The sequence below is a fragment of the Nansenia antarctica genome (genome assembly GCF_963989245.1).
Source record: "Nansenia antarctica genome assembly, chromosome: 8".
Lineage (NCBI taxonomy): Eukaryota > Metazoa > Chordata > Actinopteri > Argentiniformes > Microstomatidae > Nansenia > Nansenia antarctica.
This window is the reverse complement of record NC_137678.1, coordinates 41,433,197-41,451,489: the sequence shown is the minus strand read 5'-3', so window position 1 is coordinate 41,451,489 and position 18,293 is coordinate 41,433,197. Positions and strand designations below refer to the sequence as shown.

Sequence of the window (18,293 nt, the reverse complement as noted above, 5' to 3'; positions counted from 1 at the left end):
TCGTGGCTAATGGGACGCATATTGAAGACATTGCCAGACACCAAAGGCTTTGTTCGAAGTGTCCTTGTCAAGACCAAGACCAACGTCCTGCAAAGACCCATCAGCAAACTCTGCTTGCTGATGGAGGCAGACTAAAGAGTAATCTAGGAAAGCCCCTTTTTGTGTTAAGTTGTTTTTTGAAGTTTGGCTCCATGAGTTGGTTTTTGAAGTAATTGTTCTGTAAACAATTAGGGACTGGAATGTTGGAGCCAAAAAAGCTTTATATTATTATTTATGAAAAGCCACTTGAATGGTATTTTGAAAGTGGTACTTTGGCCCATAAAGACTTTTATTTTGAAAATGGGTGTCGCCCAATCTAAGGACATAATTGATATAAGGAAGTGATCTCTCCTTGCTTGGGCTTGATGAGTCCTGACACGTGAGGGTGCGACACAGTTTTTCAACCATCACGATAAACCACCACATTAGAAAAGATTTGTTGTTTTGTTTGATACACGTTTTTGTTTAATACAAGTTTTGGTTTGATACAAGTTATTTTGTTTGACAACTTTGTTTGATAACTTTGCTTTTGAATTCCGATCGGGGATAGGCCCGACCCAGAAGTGACACACATACAAACAAACATTGACACACGCGTACGCAATGAGTTGTCGGACTGAGAAACAGAAGCAGCTGGGGATGAGTCAGCAGAAAGTCCAGCAGAGAGTCCAGGAGAGAGAGAAGGAACTGAAAGAGATCCAACAGGCTGTGGAGTCTCTCAGACGCTCTGCACAGACAGCAGTGGAGGACAGTGAGAGGACCTTTACTGAACTGATCCGCTCCATTGAGAGAAGGCTCTCTGCTGTGAAGCAGCTGATCAGAGCCCAGCAGGAGGCAGCAGTGAGTCAGGCTGAAGGAGTCCTGGAGCGACTGGAGCAGGAGATAGCTGAGCTGAGGAGGAGAGACGCTGAGCTGGAGCAGCTTTCACACACAGAGGATCACATCCATTTCCTCCAGAGTTGTCAGTCTCTCTCCAGTCCCAGTGTATGTTCAGACTTCCCCAGCATCATTGAGGGTCCTCTTCAGTTGTTTGGAGATGTGAGTGAGGCTGTGTCTGAGCTGAGAGAGAAACTAGAGGACGTCTTTAAGGGGGAGTGGCCCAAGATCTCAACTACAGTGAATGCAGTGGATGTTTTCCTGCCACCAGAGCCCAGGACCAGAGCCCAGTTCTTCCGATATTCCCGTCGGCTCACACTGGACCCAAACACAGCAAACAGCCACCTCTCTCTGTCTGAGGGGAACAGGAAGGTGACATTTATGAACCAAGCCCAGTCATATCCTGATCATCCAGAGAGATTCACTGGCCAGGATCAGGTGCTGTGTAGAGAGGGTCTGTCTGGACGCTGTTACTGGGAGGTTGAGTGGAGTGGGGTGTTGGTTCGTACAGCAGTCTCATATAAAGACATCAGCAGAGCAGGGGAAGGTGCTGACGCTGCATTAGGATTCAATACCAAGTCCTGGGTGTTAAACTGCTATAGTGGTGGTTATAGTTTCTATCACAATAATGTTGAGACTGCAGTATCAGGCCCTCAGTCCTCCAGAGTAGGAGTGTACCTGGATCACAGGGCAGGTACTCTGTCCTTCTACAGCATCTCCTCTGACACAATGACCCTCCTCCACAGAGTCCAGACCACATTCACTCAGCCCCTCTATCCTGGGTTTGGGGTTTATTTTGGGTCCAGTGCTGAGCTGTGTGAGCTGGAGTAGAGGTCCCTATAAGAGTGATGCTTTATCATATCATAACCTACTATTCTGTCGAAATATCTTTCCCTGTTTAGTCTTTAGAGGTTTAATGACTTAACCCTTCTATTAATTGTAGAGGCTTGACTCTCAGATTGAGCTCTCTCTGTCAAGTCTACAATGTGAGATTATTGATGATGTCACCAGTCAGAGGATCCTCATCTCTGGTCAGATTTGACCTCTGAAGACAACAGGCAGCAGCATCCAATAGGAACAGGGCTTTCAGCTTCACTCCTCAACATGGCTTCATTCTAATCTATGATATGGGATATTCTCTGTGTTAGATTTTGCAGAGTCATTGTGTTATACCTTTATCATTATGTACGTATTTGATGTTATTGTGGAACAGTTTTTTCACGACCAATAGAAATGCTGCATGATACATGTGTCCTACATGTATTCTTATTGATTATTACCTATTGATCTATTCCCTCTCTAATATTAACTACTCTCCTCATCGTCAACAAAGTTGACCAGTTGTTCTGTTCAGTTGTACAGAATTATGTTGATCCAGTCTTTCAGATCTATTTGAAGTCCAGTAGAACAGCCAGCTACTGGATATGTGGGATTGAAAATGAACCTGAATGATCATGTATCATCAATTAACATTAAAGAAATCATCAGATTGAAAAATAAATAAAAATAAAAATAAAACATGTTGGAGCCAAAAAAGCTTTATATTATTATTTATAAAAAGCCACTTGAATGGTATTTTGAAAGTGGTACTTTGGCCCATAAAGACTTTTATTTTGAAAATGGGTGTCGCCCAATCTAAGGACATAATTGATATAAGGAAGTGATCTCTCCTTGCTTGGGCTTGATGAGTCCTGACACGTGAGGGTGCGACACAGTTTTTCAACCATCACGATAAACCACCACATTAGAAAAGATTTGTTGTTTTGTTTGATACACGTTTTTGTTTGATACAAGTTTTGGTTTGATACAAGTTATTTTGTTTGACAACTTTGTTTGATAACTTTGCTTTTGAATTCCGATCGGGGATAGGCCCGACCCAGAAGTGACACACATACAAACAAACATTGACACACGCGTACGCAATGAGTTGTCGGACTGAGAAACAGAAGCAGCTGGGGATGAGTCAGCAGAAAGTCCAGCAGAGAGTCCAGGAGAGAGAGAAGGAACTGAAGGAGATCCAACAGGCTGTGGAGTCTCTCAGACGCTCTGCACAGACAGCAGTGGAGGACAGTGAGAGGACCTTTACTGAACTGATCCGCTCCATTGAGAGAGCTCTGCTGTGAAGCAGCTGATCAGAGCCCAGCAGGAGGCAGCAGTGAGTCAGGCTGAAGGAGTCCTGGAGCGACTGGAGCAGGAGATAGCTGAGCTGAGGAGGAGAGACGCTGAGCTGGAGCAGCTTTCACACACAGAGGATCACATCCATTTCCTCCAGAATTGTCAGTCTCTCTCCAGTCCCAGTGTATGTTCAGACTTCCCCAGCATCATTGAGGGTCCTCTTCAGTTGTTTGGAGATGTGAGTGAGGCTGTGTCTGAGCTGAGAGAGAAACTAGAGGACGTCTTTAAGGGGGAGTGGCCCAAGATCTCAACTACAGTGAATGCAGTGGATGTTTTCCTGCCACCAGAGCCCAGTTCTTCCGATATTCCCGTCGGCTCACACTGGACCCAAACACAGCAAACAGCCACCTCTCTCTGTCTGAGGGGAACAGGAAGGTGACATTTATGAACCAAGCCCAGTCATATCCTGATCATCCAGAGAGATTCACTGGCCAGGATCAGGTGCTGTGTAGAGAGGGTCTGTCTGGACGCTGTTACTGGGAGGTTGAGTGGAGTGGGGTGTTGGTTCGTACAGCAGTCTCATATAAAGACATCAGCAGAGCAGGGGGAGGTGCTGACGCTGCATTAGGATTCAATACCAAGTCCTGGGTGTTAAACTGCTATAGTGGTGGTTATAGTTTCTATCACAATAATGTTGAGACTGCAGTATCAAGCCCTCAGTCCTCCAGAGTAGGAGTGTACCTGGATCACAGGGCAGGTACTCTGTCCTTCTACAGCATCTCCTCTGACACAATGACCCTCCTCCACAGAGTCCAGACCACATTCACTCAGCCCCTCTATCCTGGGTTTGGGGTTTATTTTGGGTCCAGTGCTGAGCTGTGTGAGCTGGAGTAGAGGTCCCTATAAGAGTGATGCTTTATCATATCATAACCTACTATTCTGTCGAAATATCTTTCCCTGTTTAGTCTTTAGAGGTTTAATGACTTAACCCTTCTATTAATTGTAGAGGCTTGACTCTCAGATTGAGCTCTTTCTGTCAAGTCTACAATGTGAGATTATTGATGATGTCACCAGTCAGAGGATCCTCATCTCTGGTCAGATTTGACCTCTGAAGACAACAGGCAGCAGCATCCAATAGGAACAGGGCTTTCAGCTTCACTCCTCAACATGGCTTCATTCTAATCTATGATATGGGATATTCTCTGTGTTAGATTTTGCAGAGTCATTGTGTTATACCTTTATCATTATGTACGTATTTGATGTTATTGTGGAACAGTTTTTTCACGACCAATAGAAATGCTGCATGATACATGTGTCCTACATGTATTCTTATTGATTATTACCTATTGATCTATTCCCTCTCTAATATTAACTACTCTCCTCATCGTCAACAAAGTTGACCAGTTGTTCTGTTCAGTTGTACAGAATTATGTTGGTCCAGTCTTTCTGATCTATTTGAAGCCCAGTAGAACAGCCAGCTACTGGATATGTGGGATTGAAAATGAACCTGAATGATCATGTATCATCAATTAACATTAAAGAAATCATCAGATTGGGAAAAAAAATAATAATAATAATAATAATGTTGGAGCCAAAAAAGCTTTATATTATTATTTATAAAAAGCCACTTGAATGGTATTTTGAAAGTGGTACTTTGGCCCATAAAGACTTTATTTTGAAAATGGGTGTCGCCCAATCTAAGGACATACTTGATATAAGGAAGTGATCTCTCCTTGCTTGGGCTGGATGAGTCCTGACACGTGAGGGTGCGACACAGTTTTTCAACCATCACGAGAAACCACCAGCACCACATTAGAAAAGATTTATTGTTTTGTTTGATACAAGTTTTGGTTTGATACAAGTTATTTTGTTTGACAACTTTGTTTGATAACGTTGCTTTTGAATTCCGATCGGGGATAGGCCCGACCCAGAAGTGACACACATACAAACAAACATTGACACACGCGTACGCAATGAGTTGTCGGACTGAGAAACAGAAGCAGCTGGGGATGAGTCAGCAGCATATTTCTATTTCAGATTTTTAGTACTTTATTGTCTGGTGTATTTTTTGCTTCCTGATTAAGTTATCTTGGCAAATATGGAAATAAAAACAATGACAAAAAAAAGAGAACTATATAACCACGATATGTTATTGCTCATATATATTTATTTTAATCATGTTCTTTTACCAACAGTGTGAACTCCTCCCAGCCGCTGGCCTCCTACAACCTCAGCTCCCTGCCGGCCGGGCCCGGGGAGGGGGCGGGGGCCGGGGCCATCACCATGGCCATGGCCATGGCTGCTGCACAGGCCGTCCAGGCCACCGCACAGATGAAGGAGGGCAGGAGGACCTCCAGTCTGAAGGCCAGCTACGAGGCCATCAAGAACAGCGACTTCCAGCTGAGCCGGGAGTTCTCTCTGTCCCGCGAGGCGGCCGGCTACACCTCCTCCGCCCTGGCCTCCACCCTCACCCAGACCCTCGCCCCCGCCGCCGCCGCATCAGAGTCCCGTGGAGGACGCAAGACCAAAGGCAACACAAAGTCTTCCAACCACCAGTCCTCGTCCTCGTCCTCCTCCTCCGCCCTGGCCCAGGAGCTCTCCCAGCAGGCCTCGGCCCTGCCAGAGTCTGAGGCTAACAGCCAGGTGGACTGGACCTACGACCCCAACGAGCCCCGCTACTGCATCTGCAACCAGGTGTCGTACGGAGAGATGGTGGGATGTGATAATCAAGATTGCCCCAAACTGATGAAGGCGTACTGTGAAAGACAGGGTTTATCAATCAGACAGATTAGGTTTAGGTTAGATGGACAGCCCATCAATGAGACGGACACACCTGCGCAGCTGGAGATGGAGGATGAAGATACTATCGACGTATTCCAACAGCAGACCGGGGGGGCCTCCTAGAGGGGGGGCCTCCTAGAGGGGAGGCTCAGAGGACACTTGAAGAGCATCCACTCAATTATTTGTTTTTGTTAGTTTTTTGGTTTTGTTTAGATTTTTTTTTTCTTTCATTACTGAAGAGTGTTGGTGAAATAGATGCAAGAATACTAGCTAATGGCATGCTCATGGTGATGTGCACGAGTGCAGAAACACAAAAGAAAGCGCTTGGTGTAAAAAAAATTGCTGGGCTAAAAGTAGAAGCTGCTATCTCAAACAAAAATTACGTAATCAAAGGAGTGATCTATGGTGTCTGTGCGGACATATCTGAGAAAGAAATGAGGGAGCAAATCAAGGGGGGGAAAGTTAAAGAAGTGAGGAGATTTAAAGCACGGATGGGTGGCAACCCGAACGCTCCGGTTATGATAACGTTTACAGGTGATAGCCTGCCGCCCAGGGTTTTCTTTGGGTGCTTGTCGTTCCAAGTGAGAAAGTATGAGAGGCCCCCGCTTAGATGCTTCAAATGTCAGAGATTTGGCCACGTAGCTGCGTCATGTCGCGGCAATCAAAGATGCTCAAAATGTGGGGGGGGTATCGTGGGACCACCAGGCTCTGTTTACGAGGGAGGGGTCTTCCTCCTCGACATCGCCTTCACCCCCGACTACCCCTTCAAACCACCCAAGGTGACGTTTCGCGAGAAATCTACCAACATCGGAGAGAACTACGACTCGACGGATCAACGACATTACAAATTAACCAGTGAACCATGGCTCGTACAAAGCAGACCGCTCGTAAATCCACTGGAGGAAAGGCACCCAGGAAGCAGCTGGCCACCAAGGCTGCAAGGAAAAGTGCGCCCTCTACCGCGGAGTGAAGAAGCCCCACAGATACAGGCCCGGAACCGTTGCTCTGTGTGAGATCCGTCGGTACCAGAAGTCCACTGAGCTGTTGATCCGTAAGCTGCCCTTCCAGCGTCTGGTGAGAGAAATTGCCCAGGACTTCAAGACTGACCTCCGCTTCCAGAGTGCAGCCATCGGTGCTCTTCAGGAAGCCAGTGAGGCATACCTCGTCGGCCTGTTTGAGGACACTAACCTGTGTGCCATCCATCATGCCCAAGGACATCCAGCTGGCCAGGCGAATCCGAGGAGAGCGTGCATAAAAAGAACCGAACCATTTTTTGAATTCAAATCTTTTGAGGGGGGGCAGGGTGGGAATGGCTGGGGCTATGTGTTTTCTCAGAACTATTGAGTTACTGTTGTAGTTTTTAAATTCATTTATTTTGTAATTGTGTCATTGGTAGGATTAAAAGCTTGTTGTGGTTTATAACATGGAAAAGTAGCAATGTGTCATGCAAAACATTCCTAACCTCCTCAGGTTTTGAAAGTGTTTGTATTTTAGAATTTGTTATACCTTCAGGTCCATTGTTCTGTAGTGTGCATGAGTCATATGGAGTAGAAGTTGTTTTTTTATCGCATTGTGGCCATTTGTTGTAAATAAAACTTTCCACTACCTCAAAAAAAGTGACGTTTCGCACGAGGATCTACCACTGTAACATCAACAGCCAGGGTGTGATCTGTCTGGACATCCTCAAGGACAACTGGAGCCCCGCCCTCACCATCTCCAAGGTGCTGCTGTCCATCTGCTCCCTGCTCACAGACTGTAACCCAGCCGATCCCCTGGTTGGAAGCATCGCCACCCAGTACACGACAAACAGAGCTGAACATGACCGGACAGCCAAACAGTGGACCAAAAGATATGCCACATCTTCATCCACCAGGTGAGTGTGTTTTGATATATAGTACTGATCAAGATGAAAACATTGATAGTAACTCACCATTTAACTGCCTGTTTTTTTTGGTTTGTTTTTTACAGAATATTCAGAAAAATACCAGGAGATTCTGGACCGAGAAGACTATTTCCCAGAGCTTTACGAAGAAAACGGAAATTAATCGTAAGTATACATGGTTTATTAGGTAGGCCCTGAGACGACGGCAGCGTGGGGATGGGGGGGTGGGGGCTCTGGGAGGGTTGCGTTTTAGGGGTTATTTCTATTTCAGATTTTTAGTACTTTATTGTCTGGTGTCTTTTTTGCTTCCTGATTAAGTTATCTTGGCAAATATGGAAATAAAAAGAATGACAAAAAAAAAAGAGAACTATATAACCACGATATGTTATTGCTCATATATATTTATTTTAATCATGTTCTTTTACCAACAGTGTGAACTCCTCCCAGCCGCTGGCCTCCTACAACCTCAGCTCCCTGCCGGCCGGGCCCGGGGAGGGGGCGGGGGCCGGGGCCATCACCATGGCCATGGCCATGGCTGCTGCACAGGCCGTCCAGGCCACCGCACAGATGAAGGAGGGCAGGAGGACCTCCAGTCTGAAGGCCAGCTACGAGGCCATCAAGAACAGCGACTTCCAGCTGAGCCGGGAGTTCTCTCTGTCCCGCGAGGCGGCCGGCTACACCTCCTCCGCCCTGGCCTCCACCCTCACCCAGACCCTCGCCCCCGCCGCCGCCGCATCAGAGTCCCGTGGAGGACGCAAGACCAAAGGCAACACAAAGTCTTCCAACCACCAGTCCTCGTCCTCGTCCTCCTCCTCCGCCCTGGCCCAGGAGCTCTCCCAGCAGGCCTCGGCCCTGCCAGAGTCTGAGGCTAACAGCCAGGTGGACTGGACCTACGACCCCAACGAGCCCCGCTACTGCATCTGCAACCAGGTGTCGTACGGAGAGATGGTGGGATGTGATAATCAAGATTGCCCCAAACTGATGAAGGCGTACTGTGAAAGACAGGGTTTATCAATCAGACAGATTAGGTTTATTTTAGATGGACAGCCCATCAATGAGACGGACACACCTGCGCAGCTGGAGATGGAGGATGAAGATACTATCGACGTATTCCAACAGCAGACCGGGGGGGCCTCCTAGAGGGGGGGCCTCCTAGAGGGGAGGCTCAGAGGACTCCACACTTGAAGAGCATCCACTCAATTATTTGTTTTTGTTAGTTTTTTGGTTTTGTTTAGATTTTTTTTTTCTTTCATTACTGAAGAGTGTTGGTGAAATAGATGCAAGAATACTAGCTAATGGCATGCTCATGGTGATGTGCACGAGTGCAGAAACACAAAAGAAAGCGCTTGGTGTAAAAAAAATTGCTGGGCTAAAAGTAGAAGCTGCTATCTCAAACAAAAATTACGGAATCAAAGGAGTGATCTATGGTGTCTGTGCGGACATATCTGAGAAAGAAATGAGGGAGCAAATCAAGGGGGGGAAAGTTAAAGAAGTGAGGAGATTTAAAGCACGGATGGGTGGCAACCCGAACGCTCCGGTTATGATAACGTTTGAAGGTGATAGCCTGCCGCCCAGGGTTTTCTTTGGGTGCTTGTCGTTCCAAGTGAGAAAGTATGAGAGGCCCCCGCTTAGATGCTTCAAATGTCAGAGATTTGGCCACGTAGCTGCGTCATGTCGCGGCAATCAAAGATGCTCAAAATGTGGGGGGGGGTATCCTGGGACCACCAGGCTCTGTTTACGAGGGAGGGCTCTTCTTCCTCGACATCGCCTTCACCCCCGACTACCCCTTCAAACCACCCAAGGTGACGTTTCGCGAGAAATCTACCAACATCGGAGAGAACTACGACTCGACGGATCAACGACATTACAAATTAACCAGTGAACCATGGCTCGTACCAAGCAGACCGCTCGTAAATCCACTGGAGGAAAGGCGCCCAGCATATGGTTTGGAGATGGTTAAGAATTTCATCTCAGACTGTGATGTGTGTAACAAACACAACAAAACACAAAACACTACTTAAATGTACACATATCCGATGCCTCCCTGTCCATTCCGAGAGATATGTATTGACTTCAGGGACATGGGAGTGATTGATAGATTTTCAAGGAGGCCTGAAGCATATCCGTGTAAACGGGAGGATGCTGCATCTGTAATAAAGTGCCTCTTAAAGGAATTCATACCACGGTTTAGTTTCCCTACAATAATACACTTTGATAATGGGTCACATTTTAACAAATGTTTTCCATATGGCTGCAATTGAGACAGCAATGGGGATTAAGCATCGATTTGGTTCAGTCACCAGTAGTCACAGGGGCTGGTTGAGAGGGCTAACCATTCTATTAAAAGAAAGCTTGCCGACAGGAATGATACAGAGGGAGGTGGCTTGGACCTCCTCTCCATGGAAATGAATGTATATGTCAAGGTCTAACTAATCTCAATCGAGTTTTCTCTTCACAGTGACTGAATGCTGCGGAGAAAGCAGACAACGGCGCAAAACAGACTCCTATTTTAGACCCAGGCGACTGGGTAAGAATCAGAGTCCACAAAAGGAAGTGGAACGAGCCGCGGTGGACAGGACCGTGGGAGGTAGTATTGACCACCTCACACTCTGTCAAAGTCGAAGGTAAACCGGGTGCAGAGTGGCCTCTCCTGTCACACTGTACCAAAGCAGACCCACCACATGTATACAATTTTCAAATTCCTGGCGACTCTGTCAGCATGCACCCTCCTTTCAATGGTGATGTTTACTGGGGTCCCAGGGGGGGGGTTGGGTTCCGATAAAGCATTTCATGACTTGTGGAAAGCCTCAAATAATGTGGAAAGTAACACAACAAGTGTATTAATCCATGATATTAGCGAACACCTGCCTGTCTTTTCATTTTATGAATGTAATTATAGAAAGAAGAGGGAGTTAAAGGAAATAACAAACAAGAGAATAAGAACTGAGGAATCCATATCTGCTTTTAGAAATTAGTTATTAAAATGGAATTGGAAGAGTATATATGAAGAATCAGATGTGGACAAAGCGTATGGGTTATTCCTAGAAACATTTAAAGTTCTATATGAAAAAAAACTGCCCACTAAAACAATGTAGCAATAAGAATAAATATTCTGAAAATCTGTGGATGTCCAAGGACATTCAAAATGCATACAAGAAAAATAATACTCTATACAGGGTATTTATAAAACATAAAACAAAGGAGGCAGGGGTTAAATATAAGAAATACAAAAAAAAAACGAATTAGTATTATGAGAATATGTAAGAAGGATTATTATACCAAAGTATTAGATGAGAATAAAAAATAATGTTAAAGGAACAAAGTGGAACATTTTACAGACAATGCAGGCATGAAAATGGGTCGGGGTGAAAAAGGTGAGAAGGATACGAGACCCGTAACCTGCTAGGCGGTCCCGGTGGAAAGTTTTTTTGGTGGAAAAATTAGGTTCCATGTGCTCATATCTGATTTCTTTTAGATTTACTCTAGTGGTGGTCACATGCAGAATTACAAGATTGCAAAAAAAAAATATATATGAATGTAGGTCACCTATTTTGGATTCAAAACGGCGGATTTCGACGAAAGGTGAGCGATTATCATGCCTGAAAGAAACCAAGGAAATAAAATAACACATCCAATCACAAGCAGTGTTGCCAACTTGTCGACTTTGTCGCTAGATCTGGCGACTTTCCATACACCCTTAACTAGTCAAAAGCGACCAGCGACAAATCTGGCTACTTTTTCTAGTCATTTGGAGAATTACTGTAGTATGAAGTATCTAACATATCCCATCACAATGATTTTTGTACAGTTCAGTATAATATTTGTAGATATGTTTTTGTTTAAATAATATTCACTCAGTCTTTTAGTTTCACACTCAAAAATCCCTCAAATGGTTCACTGTCTCAGTCAGTCTCTCGCACCCTCTCAGTCAGCTTAGCTAGCTATCATAGCTCAGCTCATTAACCATAATGGCTTGTGAATACGTAAATAGTTTGTTTGTAAACCTGGTCAGCCTATTTTTTATTAATTTAGCCTTTCAGAATTGCATATTTTGCAAATTAGTTGATTACATCATCTAGCTACTTTTGGGAGAGCCAACAGCTCTGAATGAAAGTTCTTTCGTTTTTTAACTGTTTCAAATAAATAAATGTGCCACAAAACAAAACAAAACAAACAAACAAAAAACTGTTGAAAAGCAGTTGAGTGAAACTGATTATGTGGTCAGAACTCCCGATCGAGGGAGAGGAACTCGCGTCTGTCGTCTCTCTCTTCCTCTCTCAGTGGCCTCGTGTCTCTGTCTCTGCCTCGTGTCTCTGCCTCCTCCTACTACCGGGGGAAGTGGAGAAGCGAGAAGAGGTTTTTGAATGACGACAGACGCCGTGTGTAAGCCTTATATAGGCGGACAATTGAGGAGAAAGGCAGTGTAAAGGTCTCTAGGCACAGAGGAACGGTGTACTCAATGAGTTTGTATTGTCCTGACAGATTCAGCCCCGCCACTGACGGGCTGAAGAGGTTCCTAAATAATAACAGTTATTCTATCTCTCTCTCTTCCTCTTTCAGTGTCCGCGTGTCTCTGCCTCCTCCTACTACCGGACGCTTTATATAGGCGGAGGGTCCCGTCCCTCGTGACACAAGCGTCGCCTGGGCCAGCCAATGGGCTGGCGCAGTGTAATTCAGCTTCTGATTCGGTCACGCAGGGGGCGTTGCAAGGACAGATGGGGTTGTTGTGTCTTGTCTGTCTATCATTGACTAATGACCTCATGGATATTGAAAGGAGAAAAAGTTATATCTGTGATTAGCAGGCAGTGCCTGATAAGCCTACCCTTGATTGGATTTATATGTTTAATTTATTCTATAGAATGATAAGGTTCTATCTCCGTTTAGAATGATAAGGTTCTATCTCCGTTTAGAATGATAAGGTTCTATCTCCGTTTAGAATGATAAGGTTCTATCTCTGTTTAGAATGATAAGGTTCTATCTCCGTTTAGAATGATAAGGTTCTATCTCCGTTTAGAATGATAAGGTTCTATCTCTGTTTAGAATGATAAGGTTCTATCTCCGTTTAGAATGATACGGTTCTATCTCCGTTTAGAATGATAAGGTTATATCTCTGTTTAGAATGATAAGGTTCTATCTCCGTTTAGAATGATAAGGTTCTATCTCCGTTTAGAATGATAAGGTTCTATCTCCGTTTAGAATGATAAGGTTCTATCTCCGTTTAGAATGATAAGGTTCTATCTCCGTTTAGAATGATAAGGTTCTATCTCTGTTTAGAATGATAAGGTTCTATCTCCGTTTAGAATGATAAGGTTCTATCTCCGTTTAGAATGATAAGGTTTATCTCCGTTTAGAATGGTAAGGTTCTATCTCCGTTTAGGGTAGTTCAGAGATCTTGAGCGTCAAAGTTGTTACATTCCATTATGTTTTGTGAGATGGAACCTTTGTATTTTATTAATTACTAACTCAAAAATGTCAACATTTTAAAAATAACACCACACACACAGGCATTAATAAACACCTAATGGATCAGATTATGTAAAAAACTCAATTTTGACAAAAATGGAGATAGAACCTAATAATTCGAACGTCACGATTTTCGAAATGTTGTTAGGTTTGTATTTACATCTGTTATCCTCTACTCTGCTCATCTCACGGGTCTGCCAGTTGACGGCAGGATGACCCAAGACCAGCTACTCTGGGGCCTGAAGAAGGATGTTTGCTCCCTGCTCAATTCCTCCAAGCTAGGCCTGTCCCCGGACCACCTGAGACGGGACTACCTCTGCATCGTGGGCCATCCGTGGTGTTGAAAGGTAAAGCCCAGTCTAGTAGTGGGGCGGCTGTGGCGCAGGAGGTAGAGCCGCCGTCTAATGATCGCAAGGTTGGCAGATCGGCGGTTCGAGCGCCGGCTGGCCACATGTCGAAGTGTCCTTGGGCAAGACACTGAACCCCAAAATTGCTCCCAGTGAGCGGGCCGGCGCCTTGCATGGCAGCTTGCCGCCATTGGTGTGTGAATGTGTGTGTGAATGTGTGAATGAGAGGCCGTTGTAAAGCACTTTGGAGCAGCAAAAAAGTCGCTATAAGTGCAGTCCATTTACCATTACCATTTTAGTACTATGACCTGCACAGAGTAAAATTACACACGTATGCACGAAAAAACGACTTTATTCCAACCCAACTCTTTGCCTCGCTTTTTCTTTCCCTCCCCCCCCTCCCTCCCTCCCCCCCCTCCCTCCCCCCCTCCCTTCCTCCCCTCCCTCCCTCCCCTCCCTCCCTCCCTCCCATCGCTTGGTCCCTCTGCAGCGGTTATGGACGAAAGCACCCAACGCATAGGGGAGATGGTGGCCCGGCAGCGCGACCCTAAGACCAACAAACCACACAGGGGCGGTGGCGGTATGGGCTTCTTCTCCCCGCACTACAGGAAACAACAGTTCCCCGCCGGCCCCCTCCCTCGGCGGGGCCACGCCCCCCCGGCCCTGCCCGCTCAGCTGCGCTCAAGAGCGGAGAACTTGAGGAAACTTCGCAAGAGGAAGGAACACACAAGAACTCGGTTCTATAAAAACCCCTTCAAGTTCGTCAAAGATCTCTTCGTTAAGGAAAAAAGCGGAATCCTGAAAACTCCAAAGCAGGAACTTGAAGAACATCTGGAAAAGGTCCACCAGGACACGAAAAGGCACGAACAGCTAGTCATCCCACATGACATCCCACCTATTCAACCTCCTGATGTCAACCTGGAGACTGGCCCTCCAAAATGGAAGGAAGTAGAGAATACAGTACGGCGCGCAAGATCAGCATCAGCCCCTGGGCCGAATGGTGTACCGTATAAGCTCTACAAGAACGCACCAGATGTTCTATGCTTTATTTGGAGGCTCATGAGGATAGTGTGGCAGAAGGGAATAATACCTAAGGCGTGGCGAAGGGCGGGAGGTGTGCTAATTCCCAAGGAGAAGGATGCGACAGACATCAGTCAATTCCGGCCAATCTGCCTTCTCAACGTTGAAGGGAAAATCTTTTTCAGCGTAATAGCACAGAGGCTGTCCACCTACCTGGTGAAGAACAAGTACGTAGATACATCCGTACAGAAGGCCGGCATTCCTGGGTTCTCTGGTTGCTTGGAGCATACCAGTATGATCTGGCACCAGATCCAAGCAGCAAAGAAGGACAAAAGAGACCTCCATGTCATCTTCCTTGACCTGGCCAATGCCTTTGGCTCAGTTCCCCATAACCTCCTCTGGGAATCCTTCGACTTTTTCCACGTTCCATCATCCATCACTACCCTAGTAAAAGCCTACTTCGAAGACCTGCAACTGTGCTTCACAACAGCCGACTTCACAACATCATGGCAGCGCATAGAAGTAGGCATCATGGCAGGCTGTACAATCTCACCCCTGGCCTTCACAATGGCCATGGAGGTCATCATCAGGGCCTCAAGATGGGTGGTCGGGGGTGAGCGAACTAAGAACGGGATCCGCCTTCCACCTATCCGAGCATACATGGATGACATGACCACTCTGACCACTACTGCAGCATGCACCAGGCGGCTACTTGGAAAACTGCAGGAGAACATCAAGTGGGCCCGGATGAAAATCAAGCCGAGCAAGTCACGAAGCATCTCTATAGTCAAGGGAGAGCTTAAAAACGTGAAGTTCTGTATTGGGGACGACCCAATACCAACAGTGGTAGAGCAAATGTTGGAGCCAAAAAAGCTTTATATTATTATTTATAAAAAGCCACTTGAATGGTATTTTGAAAGTGGTACTTTGGCCCATAAAGACTTTATTTTGAAAATGGGTGTCGCCCAATCTAAGGACATACTTGATATAAGGAAGTGATCTCTCCTTGCTTGGGCTGGATGAGTCCTGACACGTGAGGGTGCGACACAGTTTTTCAACCATCACGAGAAACCACCAGCACCACATTAGAAAAGATTTATTGTTTTGTTTGATACAAGTTTTGGTTTGACAACTTTGTTTGATAACGTTGCTTTTGAATTCCGATCGGGGATAGGCCCGACCCAGAAGTGACACACATACAAACAAACATTGACACACGCGTACGCAATGAGTTGTCGGACTGAGAAACAGAAGCAGCTGGGGATGAGTCAGCAGCATATTTCTATTTCAGATTTTTAGTACTTTATTGTCTGGTGTATTTTTTGCTTCCTGATTAAGTTATCTTGGCAAATATGGAAATAAAAACAATGACAAAAAAAAGAGAACTATATAACCACGATATGTTATTGCTCATATATATTTATTTTAATCATGTTCTTTTACCAACAGTGTGAACTCCTCCCAGCCGCTGGCCTCCTACAACCTCAGCTCCCTGCCGGCCGGGCCCGGGGAGGGGGCGGGGGCCGGGGCCATCACCATGGCCATGGCCATGGCTGCTGCACAGGCCGTCCAGGCCACCGCACAGATGAAGGAGGGCAGGAGGACCTCCAGTCTGAAGGCCAGCTACGAGGCCATCAAGAACAGCGACTTCCAGCTGAGCCGGGAGTTCTCTCTGTCCCGCGAGGCGGCCGGCTACACCTCCTCCGCCCTGGCCTCCACCCTCACCCAGACCCTCGCCCCCGCCGCCGCCGCATCAGAGTCCCGCGGAGGACGCAAGACCAAAGGCAACACAAAGTCTTCCAACCACCAGTCCTCGTCCTCGTCCTCCTCCTCCGCCCTGGCCCAGGAGCTCTCCCAGCAGGCCTCGGCCCTGCCAGAGTCTGAGGCTAACAGCCAGGTGGACTGGACCTACGACCCCAACGAGCCCCGCTACTGCATCTGCAACCAGGTGTCGTACGGAGAGATGGTGGGATGTGATAATCAAGATTGCCCCAAACTGATGAAGGCGTACTGTGAAAGACAGGGTTTATCAATCAGACAGATTAGGTTTAGGTTAGATGGACAGCCCATCAATGAGACGGACACACCTGCGCAGCTGGAGATGGAGGATGAAGATACTATCGACGTATTCCAACAGCAGACCGGGGGGGCCTCCTAGAGGGGGGGCCTCCTAGAGGGGGGGCCTCCTAGAGGGGAGGCTCAGAGGACTCCACACTTGAAGAGCATCCACTCAATTATTTGTTTTTGTTAGTTTTTTGGTTTTGTTTAGATTTTTTTTTTCTTTCATTACTGAAGAGTGTTGGTGAAATAGATGCAAGAATACTAGCTAATGGCATGCTCATGGTGATGTGCACGAGTGCAGAAACACAAAAGAAAGCGCTTGGTGTAAAAAAAATTGCTGGGCTAAAAGTAGAAGCTGCTATCTCAAACAAAAATTACGGAATCAAAGGAGTGATCTATGGTGTCTGTGCGGACATATCTGAGAAAGAAATGAGGGAGCAAATCAAGGGGGGGAAAGTTAAAGAAGTGAGGAGATTTAAAGCACGGATGGGTGGCAACCCGAACGCTCCGGTTATGATAACGTTTACAGGTGATAGCCTGCCGCCCAGGGTTTTCTTTGGGTGCTTGTCGTTCCAAGTAAGAAAGTATGAGAGGCCCCCGCTTAGATGCTTCAAATGTCAGAGATTTGGCCACGTAGCTGCGTCATGTCGCGGCAATCAAAGATGCTCAAAATGTGGGGGGGGTATCGTGGGACCACCAGGCTCTGTTTACGAGGGAGGGGTCTTCCTCCTCGACATCGCCTTCACCCCCGACTACCCCTTCAAACCACCCAAGGTGACGTTTCGCGAGAAATCTACCAACATCGGAGAGAACTACGACTCGACGGATCAACGACATTACAAATTAACCAGTGAACCATGGCTCGTACAAAGCAGACCGCTCGTAAATCCACTGGAGGAAAGGCGCCCAGGAAGCAGCTGGCCACCAAGGCTGCAAGGAAAAGTGCGCCCTCTACCGCGGAGTGAAGAAGCCCCACAGATACAGGCCCGGAACCGTTGCTCTGTGTGAGATCCGTCGGTACCAGAAGTCCACTGAGCTGTTGATCCGTAAGCTGCCCTTCCAGCGTCTGGTGAGAGAAATTGCCCAGGACTTCAAGACTGACCTCCGCTTCCAGAGTGCAGCCATCGGTGCTCTTCAGGAAGCCAGTGAGGCATACCTCGTCGGCCTGTTTGAGGACACTAACCTGTGTGCCATCCATCATGCCCAAGGACATCCAGCTGGCCAGGCGAATCCGAGGAGAGCGTGCATAAAAAGAACCGAACCATTTTTTGAATTCAAATCTTTTGAGGGGGGGCAGGGTGGGAATGGCTGGGGCTATGTGTTTTCTCAGAACTATTGAGTTACTGTTGTAGTTTTTAAATTCATTTATTTTGTAATTGTGTCATTGGTAGGATTAAAAGCTTGTTGTGGTTTATAACATGGAAAAGTAGCAATGTGTCATGCAAAACATTCCTAACCTCCTCAGGTTTTGAAAGTGTTTGTATTTTAGAATTTGTTATACCTTCAGGTCCATTGTTCTGTAGTGTGCATGAGTCATATGGAGTAGAAGTTGTTTTTTTATCGCATTGTGGCCATTTGTTGTAAATAAAACTTTCCACTACCTCAAAAAAAGTGACGTTTCGCACGAGGATCTACCACTGTAACATCAACAGCCAGGGTGTGATCTGTCTGGACATCCTCAAGGACAACTGGAGCCCCGCCCTCACCAT

The 18,293-nt window shown here is 46.4% G+C and overlaps 2 protein-coding genes and 2 pseudogenes across 4 annotated transcripts; all 4 read left to right on the top strand.

Annotated features, from left to right (window-relative positions):
* Positions 1–642: 642 nt before the first annotated feature.
* On the top strand, positions 643–1,746 carry LOC308164210 (tripartite motif-containing protein 16-like; the record flags this gene model as incomplete). Its single annotated transcript, XM_080538352.1, has 1 exon — positions 643–1,746. The coding sequence occupies one exon, from the start codon at positions 643–645 to the stop codon at positions 1,744–1,746; it is 1,104 nt and encodes a 367-aa protein (XP_080394478.1).
* Positions 1,747–2,837: 1,091 nt separating this feature from the next.
* On the top strand, positions 2,838–3,924 carry LOC308164209 (stonustoxin subunit beta-like; the record flags this gene model as incomplete). Its single annotated transcript, XM_080538351.1, has 2 exons — positions 2,838–3,034; positions 3,378–3,924. 2 exons carry the CDS (start codon positions 2,838–2,840, stop codon positions 3,922–3,924), a joined length of 744 nt encoding a protein of 247 aa, XP_080394477.1.
* A 2,749-nt stretch (positions 3,925–6,673) lies between these two features.
* LOC308164557 (histone H3.3A-like) lies at positions 6,674–7,066 on the top strand (annotated as a pseudogene). The gene has a single exon. The product of its transcript is annotated as a histone H3.3A-like (transcript).
* A 10,375-nt stretch (positions 7,067–17,441) lies between these two features.
* On the top strand, positions 17,442–17,834 carry LOC308163378 (histone H3.3A-like; annotated as a pseudogene). Its single transcript has one exon. The product of its transcript is annotated as a histone H3.3A-like (transcript).
* The last annotated feature ends 459 nt before the right edge of the window (positions 17,835–18,293 follow it).